The sequence below is a fragment of the Mobula hypostoma genome, chromosome 3 (genome assembly GCF_963921235.1).
Source record: "Mobula hypostoma chromosome 3, sMobHyp1.1, whole genome shotgun sequence".
Classification (NCBI taxonomy): Eukaryota; Metazoa; Chordata; class Chondrichthyes; order Myliobatiformes; family Myliobatidae; genus Mobula; species Mobula hypostoma.
The window spans coordinates 217,093,849-217,107,342 of record NC_086099.1 but is presented as its reverse complement, the minus strand read 5'-3'; the positions used below and the strand labels follow the sequence as shown (position 1 = coordinate 217,107,342).

At 46.0% G+C, this 13,494-nt stretch overlaps 1 protein-coding gene across 3 annotated transcripts in view; it reads left to right on the top strand.

Moving 5' to 3' along the window:
- Positions 1–13,494, top strand: part of scn5lab (sodium channel, voltage gated, type V-like, alpha b) — a 489,515-nt gene that overhangs the window by 197,726 nt on the left and 278,295 nt on the right. For all 3 annotated transcript variants that reach the window (XM_063044491.1, XM_063044492.1, XM_063044490.1), the window contains exon 9: positions 12,480–12,543. In XM_063044491.1, coding sequence (XP_062900561.1) covers positions 12,480–12,543 — 64 coding nt within the window. The remainder of the gene's footprint in view (positions 1–12,479; positions 12,544–13,494) is intronic.

Sequence of the window (13,494 nt, the reverse complement as noted above, 5' to 3'; positions counted from 1 at the left end):
TTTTAAATGGACATTGAACACATGAACACTACCAACTCTATCTCATTACTTTTTTCTCTTTTTGCACTAATTTTTAACTCACTGTTATTTAATTTTTTATTATGTATTACAATGTACTGCTGCCACATAACAACAAATTTCACGACGTCTGCCAGTGATATTAAACCTGATCTTGATTCTGCGGAGGGTAAGCAGAGGAGGTGATGAGCAGGTTATGAGGTTGGGGGATGGGAGGAAAGGTGGTTTCCTTTTCCTCTACCCTGCCCACCTACCTTCCCCCTCACCTGTTCTCACCTATAAGCCTGCACATACCCCCCTCCCCCCACCTTCTTATTCTGGCTTCCCCCGCCTCCTTTCCAGTCCTGATGAAGGGTCTTGGCCCGAAAGGCCGATTGTTTTATTCCCCTCCCGAGGTGCTTCCTGACCTGCTGAGTTCCTCCAGCATTTTCTCTGCGCATGGCTCATTTTGGACCTTGAAGTCGCTCACTGATTCTGATCCCAGCATCCTGATTCAGCGTTCCTCAGTAAATGGGGCAGGCTCTGAGTTCCAGGTCCTCAGAACTCGTTGGGTGTGTCGGTGGGATGAGGGTGTAGAGGGACTTTACGGGGATGCTAAGTGAGTGTGACCGACACAAAATAACGTGGGAAAAGGCACAATTATCAGCAGTGTTGTGAGATTGGGGAAGAGTCGAAATCTTGGCCCTTCAGGTCTGTTGTGGGCAGTGATAAATGTGTTTTAATTTGAAATTCTTAATAGACAGGTTTATGTAGTCCTGGCAGTGTATTGTTGTGACATTGTAGTCAGTTGAATAGACTCTTGTATAAAAAGAGAGTTAAAATCTTTTCCCCGTGATACTAAAAGCAAGAGGGCTTTTGTCCAAGGGACAGGTTTGAGGTGAAAGGAAGGAGATTTGAGAGGAAGATTTTTTTACACAAACAAGAGGTTAATATCTGGAACTTGCTTCCGGAGGAAGCAGTTACAATCACTCTGTTTAAGAGACATTTAGACGGGCAAAGCATAGAACAGGAGTTCCCAACCTGGGTCCATGGACCCCTCGGTTAATGGTAGTGGTCCATGGCATAGAAAAGCCTGGGGGCCCCTGGCATAGAGGGATAGTGCCCTAATGCTGGCAAAAGAGATTGGTGTAGCTGGGCAAATAGTCAGCATGGACGAATGGGCCGAAGGGCCTGTCTCTGTGCTGTATGACTCAATGACTCTCTAATTACCTCATCCAAATGTTTGGATTGCTGAACAAACAGAATGCTTGCCTGAAATAAAATCTCATATTTACAAAGGGCTTGCCTGTCGCACAGTAACCAAGCAGATAGGTGACTCTTTTTAAAATTCCCTTCTGTAAAACGGGTACCACTGGCAAGACTAATGTTCATGGCTGCCATCGAGAGGTAGTGGTGAGTGGTTCCCTCAACAGTGGCAATGACTTCCTGAGGTTAATCGCTTTGCTTGGCCGTTACAGAGGGCTCAGGGATCACTTACCTCGCTATGAGGCTGGAGTCCTGTGTCGAGCCTTGGAGCATTGGTGAATCAGATGCATATTTAGAAACTCCACTAGATTCACAGTCACATTTAAGGTAAATTGGTACATCTGATTGCCATTTATTTTATTTGGACATACAGCGTGAAACAGGCCCTTCAATTTCCAATGACCTGCTAGCCTGTATATCTTTGGAATGTGGGGGGAAACCGGAGCACCCGGAGGAAACCCACGTTGTTCACATGGGGAGAATGTAACAACTCCTTATGGGCAGTGCCGGAATTGAACTCTGTACTCCGGAATGTCGTGAGCTGTAATAACATCGCGTTAACCACTGCGTTACCGTGATGCCCCACTATTGTCACATGTACAAAAGTACACCTCCAAGAGGACCACAGCCTTGTCATGGTTTGGAGGCTTGCGTACCTCAACGACCCAGAGATCTATGCCGGCTGGAATCAAGGCTCTTAGGAGGGTCACCCTGGCCAAACAGGTCAAAGGGTAGAGGCCAGACTAAAAGAGTGGTTCAAAGATTGTTCAGGTTTGTGGGTTCGGCTCAGAGCCAACAGACAAAAACTGTTACAAAAACAGCAATGAAGAATCTTTCTATGTCTGTGTGCAACAGTATGGCCAAGGACAGACAGATGAAGGACATTCATCGCTACCCTAAACGCCAGCTGGCGTAACAGGCAATAAGTAAAAGTACAGTGGAGAAACGTTGCCTGCCTCCTCATTTCATTTCAACAGGTCATTGAGGTAGTACAAAAGAACACAGTAACAGAATGCAGCATAAGGTGTTACAGTTCTGGAGAGAGTGCAGTGCAGGTAGACAATAATGTAAAAGGCCATGATGAGGTAGATTGTGTCTATTTTATCATATGAGGAGACTGTTCAATAGTCTTATCACAGTGGAGCTAGGAGCTGTCCTTGAACTGGTGGTACTTGTTTTTGGGCTTTTGCATCTACTGTCAAACAAAGATGGTTGTTTTTTTAAAAATTCTACATTGCTTAATTACCAATAAATTGAATTGCGCAACTATGCTGATTGGATTTAATCTCCTGCCCCTGGACATTGGGATTACTATTTCTGTAACATGTCCAATACACTGCCCCTACCTTGTGGTTTGTGCTCCAAAGGCCTTCTATATCTGTGATAATAGCCTGGTCCAGAAGACTAATGCACCAGGCAAGCTACTTGAATCTAAAGTGGTCTTGGCGAGTGGAAGCAGGGGTTAGTGGTGGGAGGGTGTTTTTTTGACTCGAAGTCTGTGACTAATGGTGTACTGTAGGGATTGGTGTTAGGACTGTCACTGTATGTAGCAATAACTTGAATGTGAATGTAAGAAGAATGATTAAATAAGTTTGTAGATGACTTTAAAAGATGGGTGTTATGGAAGGTGAGGAAGGCTGTCTAAGGCTAGGTTAGGATATACACTCAGTACACAGGTTTCTTAGATACACTTGTATACCTGCTTCTTAATGCAAATATCTAATCAGCCAATCATATGGCAACAACTCTGCATAAAAGCATGTAGACATGGTCAAGAGGTTCAGTTGTTGTTCAAAGCAAATATCATACTGTTGGTGCCAGACAGGGTGCATCTCAGAAACAGCTGATCTGCTGGGATTTTCATGCAGAACAGTCTCTAGAGAATGGTGCAAGAAACCAAAACCATCCAGTGAGGGGGCAAAAACACCTTGTTAACGAGAGAGGAGAATAGGCAGACTGGTTCAAGCTGAGGGTAAGGTGACAGTAACTCAAATAACCATGTGTTAGAACAGTGGTGTGCAGAGGAGCATCCTGAGATGCAGAACACGTCAATCCTTGAAGTGGAAGGGCGAGGGGTGAGGGCAGCAGAAGGCCACGCACATACACCCAGTGGTGTACAGGAGCTACCTAATGAAGTGGCTACTGAGTGTAGATATACCCCGGAAACTGGTGGGGCAACTGTCCTTGCTGGGTCTCAACACCTCCCTCTGCAATTGGATACTGGACCTGTTCACAGTAAGGTCACAGTCAGTCCACGTGGGTAGCAACATCTCCCGTCCCAGTTACGCTGAGCACTGGTGCTCCCCAGGGCTGTGTGCTCAGCCCACTGCTGATGCGTGACTGAGTGACGGTGCCGCAGGGTCCAGCTCAAACCGTGCCGACAAGTTTGCGGATGATACAACAGTGACTGGCTGTATTCAGAACAGTGACGAGATGGGTTATAGAGAGGAAGTGGAGTGGATTGACATGAGAAGAACAACCTAAGCCTGAATGAGGAGAGGACAAGGGAAATCGTTAGGGACTTCTGGAAGGGGCAGACAAACCACCCCCCTCTGTGAATACATGGCTTCTCCGTAGAGGGAGTTAAGTGCATCAAGTTCCTGGGAGTGCACATCACAGATGGCCTCATCTGGTCCCTTAATATGAGCTCCCTGAACAAGAGGGCAGAGCAGTGCCTTCACTTCTGAAGAAGGTTGAGGCAAGGAAGGCTCCCACCCCCCCCCATCTTAACTGTGTTTTACAGGAGCATCATTGAAAGCATCCTGACAAGTTGCATCTCCATCTGGTATGGGAGCAGCTGAGCATCAGACCTGATGTCCCTACAAAGACTGTGCGAACAGCTGAGAGGATCATAGGGGTCTTTCTACCATCCATCAGGGACACTTATCAGGAGCGTTGCAAACGCAGGGCCTCTAGTATTATCAAGGATCCCACCCATCCATCCAGTGTCCTCTTTGACTTTCTACCATCAGGCAGGAGACTCCGATGCATAAAGACAAGAACGGTCAGGATGAGAAACAGTTTCTTCCCTCAGGCCATTCGGCTTCTGAACTCCCAGCTGTATCGTATTCAAAGTGTCACTGGTGAATCTGTTCTGTACCTTACAAAATTTAATTTATGTACTTTAGTTTGTTATTTATGTGTGATTCATCTGTAGATCTTACAGATCTTTATGTAAGTCCTTACCTTCATAAGTTATCATGAGTTATGTGTACAACTATGCTTTACATCCTGGTTTGAAGAAACGTCTCATTTCTATATACATTATATATGTTATATACATGTATGTAGTTAAATGACAATAAACTTCACTTCACTTGACTTGACTAGACCAGATGAAAGGCTGAGCTGAACACTGGCAGATGGAAATTAATCCTGACATGTGTAAGATCATGAGCTTTGGGTAGAACATAACTGTACACGTACTGCAGAGCATCAAGAAACTAGGGTCAACAGAAAGCACTTGGAGTTCAAGTCCATAATTTTCTGAAAGTGTCAACGCAGGACGAGAGGGTGGTGAAGAAGGCATATGGCACACTTGCCCTCGTGGGTCAGGGCACAGAATATAAGAGATGGGATTTCAGATTACAATTTTGCATAAACACTGATCACACAACACTTCGGAGTATCGTGTGCCTTTCCGGTCAGCACACTATAGGAGGGATGTGGTTGCACTCCACCTTAAATATACCCAAAGACTTGGCCTGCACAGCCATCTATGACAATAAATTCCACAGATTCATCACCTTCTGGATAAAGACTTTTTTCCTCATCTTTGTTCTAAATGGACGTCCCTCTATTCTGAGGCCATGTCCTCCGGTCTTAGACTTTCCCGCCATAGGAAACATCCTCTCCACATCCACTCTATCTAACCCTTACACCCCCCCCCCATTCTTCTAAACTCCAGTCAGTACAGGCACAGAGCCATCAAATGCTCCTCATATGTTAACCCTTCCATTCCTGGGGTCATTCTCGTAAACCTTCTCTGGGCCTGCTGCAATGCCAACACATCTTCTCTTCGATAGGATTCCAAAACTGCTCACAATACTCCAAGTGTGGTCTGACCAATGCTTTATAAAGCCTCAGCGTTACATCCTTGCTATTGTATTCTGGTCCTCTCAAATTGAATCTAACATTGCATTTCCTTCCTCTTCACCAACTCAATCTGTAGTTGTTGTCTGGATTGGAAGATTTCAGTTAACAGAAGGGTTGGATAGGGTGGGTTTGCTTTTCCTGGAGCGAAGGGATCTGAGGGATGGACATAACAGAGTTTCTCAGAGGAAGTTGACACGGATGATCTCAGGAATGAGGGGGTTAACAATATGAGGAGTGTTTGGCAGCTTTGGGCCTGTACTCACTGCAATTTAGAAGAATGCAAGGGGATTTCATTGAAACCTACTAGATTGGGTGGATGTGGAGAGGATGTTTCCTACGATGGGGGTGTCCAGAACTAGAGGGCACAGACTCAGAATTGAGGGGTGACCTTTTAGAACAGAGGTAAGGAGGATTTTTTTTTGCCAGAGAGTAGTGAATCTGTGGAATGCTCTGCCACAGACTGCATGGAGGCCAAGTCCATGGAAGTTGATAGTTTCCTGGATAGTTTCAAGGATATGGCGAGAAGGCGGGTGTATGGGTTCGAGTGGGATCTGGGATCAGCCATGATGGAATGGCAGAGCAGACTCGATGGGCTGAATGGCAGCTGCTCCGATGTCTTCTGGTTATGAGAGGACTTGATAGGGCAGATAAGATAGAAGCATCCATTCTGATACTGAAAGGCCTGGACAGAGTACACATGGAGAGAATGTTTCCATTAGCAGGAGAGTCTGGGGCACAGCCTCAGAAGAATGGGACGTTGCCTTAGAGGAGGAATTTCTTTAGCCAGATGGTAGTGAATCTGTGGAATTTGTTGCCGCTTGTCGCTGGCAAGTTATTGGGTATATTTGAGGCAGAGATTGACAGATTATTGGTTGGTAAGGCAGGAAAATGGGGTTTTAAAAAAAATCAGACATAAGTCAATGGCAGGGCAGAATTGTTGAGTTTAAGCAAGGTTGCTTAGGTTGAAGGTGAGAGGAAGGAGATTTCAAAGGGGATCTGAGGGATTTTACTCAGTAAGTGGTTGATATCCGAATACGGTGCTAGAGGAGGTGGTGGAATCAAATCTATTGTATACGAGACATTTAGCCAGGTACTTAAATTGGCAAGGTGTAAAGGGATACGCAAATGCAGACAAAAGGGATTAGTGTAATGGGTAAAAAGATCAGCAGCATCACAATGGGCCGAAGGGCCTGTTTTTGTACTCTATGATTCTGTTTGCCCCCAGTTAACACTGAAGGAGGTTTGCACATGTTGTGCCCGATAACAGTGTCATGGTCTGTGGAGCTGCTGTGTCACCAGTCTCCAGGATTAACCTCGAGGGTCAACAGTTCTAAATATCAAAACCTTCAATATGTGAGGAGGCACCTAATGCCCCTTGTTGTCGCATAACGTTACAAGTTGAAAATTAACAAGTGCCCGTGTCCAAAATATTCTCCGGTGTACCTTATTCCACTGGCAGAACCTCCAGCAAAGTTCACCAGCCAAGTCCACTGGTCTCAGCGCTTCATTATAGGAAGGATGGGGGGGCGGCGTGGCCGCGCAGTGGCTGGCACAACGCTTTACAGTACCAGCAACCCGGGTTCAACTCCCTCCGCAGTCTGTAAGGAGTGTGTACGTTCTCCCTGTGATCTCATGGGTTTCCTCCGGGTGCTCTGGTTTCCTCCCACAGTCCAAAGATATACCACATGGTAGGTTAATTGGGCATTGTGAATTGTCTTATGATTAGGCTTGGATGGAATCGGGGGATTGCTGGCTGGCGTGGCTGGAAGGGCTGGAACAGTCTGCTCTGAGTTGCATCTCAATAAATAAATAAGTGAAAGAGATTAGGATACCTGGGGGTGGGGGGAATGAAGGGAGCATCGAATGTGGGGGAGTGAAATGATGGGACAGTGGGTTGTGGGGTCTGGGAAAGGGGGATAAGGGGGAGGATGGAGACGCAGTGAATGACCCTGGAAAGAAGGGAATGTAACAGTAGAGGAGGGGGAAGAAAGGTTTGCGAAGGGGATTGCTTTGTCTCTCTCTCTCTCAGTGTGAAATGTCCTCGGCCGTGCCTGGGCTATTTTTGGCCACACTCTCAGCACAATGGGATCTTTGGCACCCTTTCCTGACATTTCAGTGACATGGAATGCTGCAACAGGGAAGCATCCATGGTCTGGAGAGATCCAGGGGTGGGCGGGGGGGGCGGGGATAGTGGGTTGGTGTGGGTGGAGGTGAGAAACGTTCAGCCCTTCTGGTCCATACTGAGCATATCTCCCATCTGAGCTCATTCCATCTGCCTGCGTTTGGCCCATAACCCTCTAAGCCTTTCCACTCCACCTACCTGCCCAAGAACCTGCCTCAACCATTTCCTCTGGCAGCACATTCCATATATGGACCAACCTCTGGGTGAAAAATGTTCCCCTCAGGTTCTGATTAAATCAATCTTCTCTCACCCTAAACCTCTGCCCTCTGGTTCTTGATTACCGAACGCTGAGGAAAATACTATGCATTCACCCTGTCTACGTGCCTCATGATTTTATATGAATTTATAATATCAGAAGTGGGTGGCGGGTGGAGATACCAAAGGAGGTGTAAGGCTCTCCTTCCCTCTGCTAGCCTGCAGATCACCCTCGGACAAGGTGTAGCACCTGCTTAGCCGCCCCCCCCCCACCTCGATCAGGGTCACGTGAAGCCACGGGATCAGGCGGTGGATGGTCACATGAGCATCTGGTACACATCACAAGTCCTGGTGATGTGACCACTGATGCCAGGTGGACAATTTCTGAAGAATATTGATAATGGCTGAGGTCACCCGTCTTGTAAAGGCACTTTCCAGAAGAAGGCCACTTCTGTAGAAAAATTTGCCGAGAGTAACCATGGTCACCACGATCACCTACATCACATGACGCGGCACGTAATGATGATGATGATGAATATCAGAAAACCTGGGATTGGCCTTAGTTACTTCAGGTGAAGGTCCTTCTTCATGTTGTTTGCCCTACACCTCCTGGGCTAGCAGAGGGAAAGAACCACCTCCTACGTTACTGGCTGGAAAATCCCGAAGAAAGAGTGACATTGTTTCTGTAGGCTCCAATATACCCTTCTTGTTGCAATGTAATGGAGCCAAGATGGAAAGTGTATGTGGGCCAGTCAGGTTCCCTCCCAAACACAGGGACTCCATCCTTTCCTGTGCATGGAGTCAACATGTCTCACCAGTGAGGGACCTTGGCGAATTTGTGGACAACATAAACTGGGCAAATTTGCTGGAACATGTTGATGTTAAGAAACAGGATGTGCTGGGACGTTTGGAAAACATTAGGATAAGGAAGTCCCTGGGGCTGGGTGAGATTTACCCCAAGTTACTATGGAAGATGAGGGAAGAGATTGCTGCCTTTGGCAATGATTTTTGTCTCCTCACTGGAGTAGTACTGGAAGACTAAAGGGTTGCAAATGTTATTCCTTTGTTCAAGAAAAGTAATATGGATAATTCTGGGAATTATAGATCAGTGGTAGGCAAACTGTTGGAGAGGATTCTTTAAGAGACAGGATTTATGAATATTTAGAGAGACCTTGTCTGATTAGAGATTGTAGCATGGCTTTGTGAGGAGCAGGTCATGCCTCACAAGCCTGAATGAATTCTTTGAGGAATTGACAAAACAAATTGATGAAGGTAGGGGAAGGTCTGTGCTGTACATGGATTATAGTTAGGCATTACGCAAGGTTGCCTATGGTAGCCTCATTCAGAAAAGAGGCACAGGATCCAGGGAAACTTGGCTACATGGATTCAAAATTGGCTTGCCCACAGAAGGGAGAGGGTGATAGTAGTTGTAGTGTGTTTTGCCTGAAGGTCAGAGGTCAGTGGCCAGTGGTGTTCCTCAGGGACCTGCTCTGGGACTCCTGCTCTTTGTCATTTTTATAAATGACTTAGATGAGGAAGTGGAAGAGGTGGGCTAGTAGGTTTACAGATGACCAGAAGGTTGGTAGTGATGTGGATAGTAACAGGACATTGATAGGATGCAGAGCTAGGCTGAGAAGTGGAAGATGGAATTCAATCCAGAAAAGTGTGAAGTGATTCACTTTAGAAGGTCAAACTTGAAGGCAGAGTACAAGGTTAATGGCAGAATTCTTAACAGAGTGGAGGGACAGAGGGATCTCAGGGTCCATGTCCACAGATCCCTTAAAGTTGCAGCACAAGTTGATAGGGTGGTTAAGAAAGTGTATGGTGTGTTGGCTTTTGTTAGGTTGGGGGATTGAGTTCAAGAGCTGCAGGGTAATGTTGCAGCTCTATAAAACTCTGGTTAGACCACAATTATGGTATTGTGTTCAGATCTGGTCACCTCAGTATCGAAAGGATGTAGAAGTTTCAGAGAGGGTGCAGAGGAGATTTACCAGGATGCTGCCTGGATTAGAGAGCATGTCTTATGAGGATAGGTGGAGTAAGCTAGGGCTTTTCTCTTTGGAGCAGAGGAGTATAAGAGGTGACTTGATAGAGGTGTACAAGATGATATGAGGCATTCATAGAGTGGATAACCAGCTCAATTTTCCCAGGGCAAAGATGGCTGATATGAGAGGGCATACTTTTAAGATGATTGGACGGAAGTCAGAAGTAGGTTCTTTTACACAGAGAGTGGTGGGTGCACGAGGAGTGTGGTAGAGGCAGATACATTCGGGACATTTCAGCCACTTTTAGATAGGCACATGGATGGAGGGCTATGTAGGAAGGAAGGGGTAGATTGATCTTCGAGTCAGTCAGGAGGTTGGCACGACATCATGGGCTGAAGAGCTGTGATGCTCTGTGTTCTAATCAAGAGTGCAGGCCCCAGTCCTGAAGGAAGTGTGGCCAGTTGGCTGGGGGGGTGGGGGCGACTGGGAGGCCTGACTAACACAGGAGGACTAATGTGCAAAGCTCTCCCTGCTGCCGAGCACAAAAAAGTCACTGCGGTTCATATCTAACCTGTGGGGGGTTGGGGGGGGGGTGGAAAATAGGCATAGCTGATTCATGTACAGTGCCAGTGTTGTGATTAACTGCCCGACCACATGACAGCCACCAAATCAAATCCCAGAGACCTACCCTCCAATCCAACACGTTTCCCACGCTGAAAGAGATCTCCACTGTTTTCAGCATGATCAACCCTGGCTTGATCATAGCTATTGATTTCAGCTGAATAATTGCAGAGGAATGTGCCTTTAATCAGAGGATGTAAATAAGCGCTCCGACCCACACAGACCAGCGGCAGATGATGCACGCTCATCCATCGGTAAATCTGTGTGATAAATCAATGGATTATGGCTTAAATTGGAGCCTTATCAAAATGCCCCTAATCTATTTCCGTAGCTTACATGCTCCCTGGGAAGAAATATCACAATATTGTGATTATCCCAATTTTGCAAATGCAGACAATCCTTTCAGTTCATTCAAGGACAAAGTGCTGACGATGTGATCTTCCCAGTCACCAGAAGTTGGTGGTGGTAAGGGGAGGGTGGTGTTGGAAAAATATCGACTACACGTCGATATTTGGATGCCCATGTCAATCATTTGTTGCGCTGTAGTCTTTAAGAATGTACTTCTGGTTGGCAGTTTGCAGGATAGATGGGGGCCATTCGGCCCATTGTGTTCTTGGCCAGCCAAAGGTACACATTTAATTCATCCTGCTCCCGAGGCACTCAGCCTATAGACCTGCAGGTCGTGGCTCTTCACAGTGCCCGCCTGTCTCTACCGCCGCCTGCTTTCCCGCTGCCCAAATTCCAAACCCCGTGATTCACTGAGTCCAGCGTGCTCGGACTACTTACCACGTTAAAGGTGCTCTATGAAGCAGGGCCCCCCCAACCAGGGGTTCACAGACCCCTTGCTTAATGGTGTTGGTACTGACTGCTGTTGGCATTTGGGTCAGCGGTGAAGATCCTCCATCCCTGGTACTGTTCAGGGCTTCTTTCATCATGTCAGTAGCTTCCTCTCAGTTTTCACTACTGTTAGTCATGCAACCTGTAAATTAACCTTCTGGGAATCTTGCACAGTCCCTCTGCACCTTTGATGTTTGAACCTTCTTCCCATTCAGATAATAGTCTGCACCATTGTTCCTTTTACCAAAATGCATCATCGTACATTTCCCAAAACTGTATTCCACCTGCTGCTTTTTTGCTCAGTCTTCCAGTTTGTCTGAGTCCAGCTGCCATTGCATTGCTTCCTCAGCACTACCTACCCCTCCATCTATCTTCGTATCATCTGCAAACTTTGCCACAAAGCCATCAATTCCATTACCCAAATCATTGACAAACAATGTGAAAAGTAGCGGTCCCAATACTGACCTCTGAGGAACCCCACTAGTCACCGACAGCCAACCAGAAAAGGCCCCTTTTATTCCCACTCGCTGCTCCTGCCTGTCAGCCATTCCTCTATCCATGTCAGTACCTTTCCTGTAATGCCACAGGATTTTATCTTGTTAAGCAGCCTTGTGTGGCACCTTATCAAATACCTTCTGAAAATCTAAGTAAATGACATCCACTGCCTCTCCTTTGTCCACTCTGCTTGTTACTTTCTCGAAGAACTCTAACTGATTTGTCAGGCTAGATTTCCCTTTACAGAAACCATGCTGACTTTGACTTATTTTATCATTCGTCTCCAAGTACCTCAAAACCTCATCCTTAATAATAGACTCCAACTCTTTCCCAACCACAGAGGTCAGACTAATTGGCCTATAATTTCCTTTCTTTAGCCTTCCTCCCTTCTTAAAGAGTGGAGTGACATTTGCAATCATCCAGTCCTCCAAGGTCATTGAGGCACGCAAGCTTCCAAACTCTACAAGGCTGTGGTCTTCTTGGAGGAGTAGTATTTGTCCGTGGCATAAAAGGAAAGATTGGGAAGCCCTGCTTCAGAGTCAGAGAGTCATAGAGCAACACAACACAGATACAGGCCTCTTTGGGCCAAGGAGTTCACGCCATGTTGTCCACTATCTAGACCCAAGTCAGCCCATGTTCCTCCAGGCTCATGGCCCCATCTGTGTGCTCTTTAAATGAAATCATTATGTTCTGCTCCACCATTTGGTTTGCAAAAAGACCAAAGAATCAGATTTGAAAAAAAAGTTGCTTTTAACTTCTTTCCCTCTGTTATGCAGTGCACTAATATTATCTTTGTTAATATTTAGAGAACTACTTTCTTATTGAAGGACAAAAGGATGCCTTACTTTGTGGAAACAACACAGATGCAGGGTAAGTGGGATGCCAACATAATATTCATCTGCTCCCTGTCAAGGTGGTGTGCAGGGGCGGGTCCCGGATAAGCTTCATTATGATGGCTCCTGGTGTCAGCCATGTGACTCCTACACTGAACACTCAGCAGGTCAGGCAGCGTCTGTGGAAAGAGAAACAGAGTTAATGTTTCAAGTCACTTTCTATCTCTGTTCCGTGTTTTTTTTTGTTTTGAAATGCTAATTTTCTTCCTCATTCCCAGTTCTGATGACAAATATTTAACCTCAAAGTTCAAAATACATTTATTACCAAAGAACTGACCAGCTGAGTATTCTGTGCATTTTCCATTTATGTTACAGACTTCTAGCAACTACATTTCTTGATGGATTTTAAATTCCAGCTGTCAGTACTATGGATAAAGTGGTGGGTTTTGGGAAGAAAATAACGTGGTTTAAGTAGACTAGATGTTCAGAGTTCTAAGTGAATTTATTACCGAAGTACATGCATGTCACCTTATAACAACCCTGAGATTCATTTTCTCGCAGGAAAGCTCAATAAATCCATAATAGAATAATAACTATAACAGAATCAGTGAAAGACTGCCATTCAACCAGTGTGCAAAAGATGCCAAGCTGTGCAATACAAAAAGAATGAAGTAACAAGAATAAATTAAAAAAAATATCGAGAGCATGAGATGAAGAGTCTTTGAAAGTGAGTCCATAGGTTGTGGGAACGTTTCAATGATGGAGCCAGTGAAGCTGAGTGAACCTCTGGTTCAAGAACCTGATGGTTAAGTGGTAGTAACTATACCCGAACCTGGTGGTGTGAGTCCCAAGGATCCTGTACCTTCCTCCTGATGGCAGCAGTGAGATGAGGGATCTCCTGGGTGGCCTGGATCTCCACTGATGGATGCTGCTTTCTTGCAGCCGCACTCCACGTAGACGTGCTCAGTGGTGGTGAGGACTTTACCCA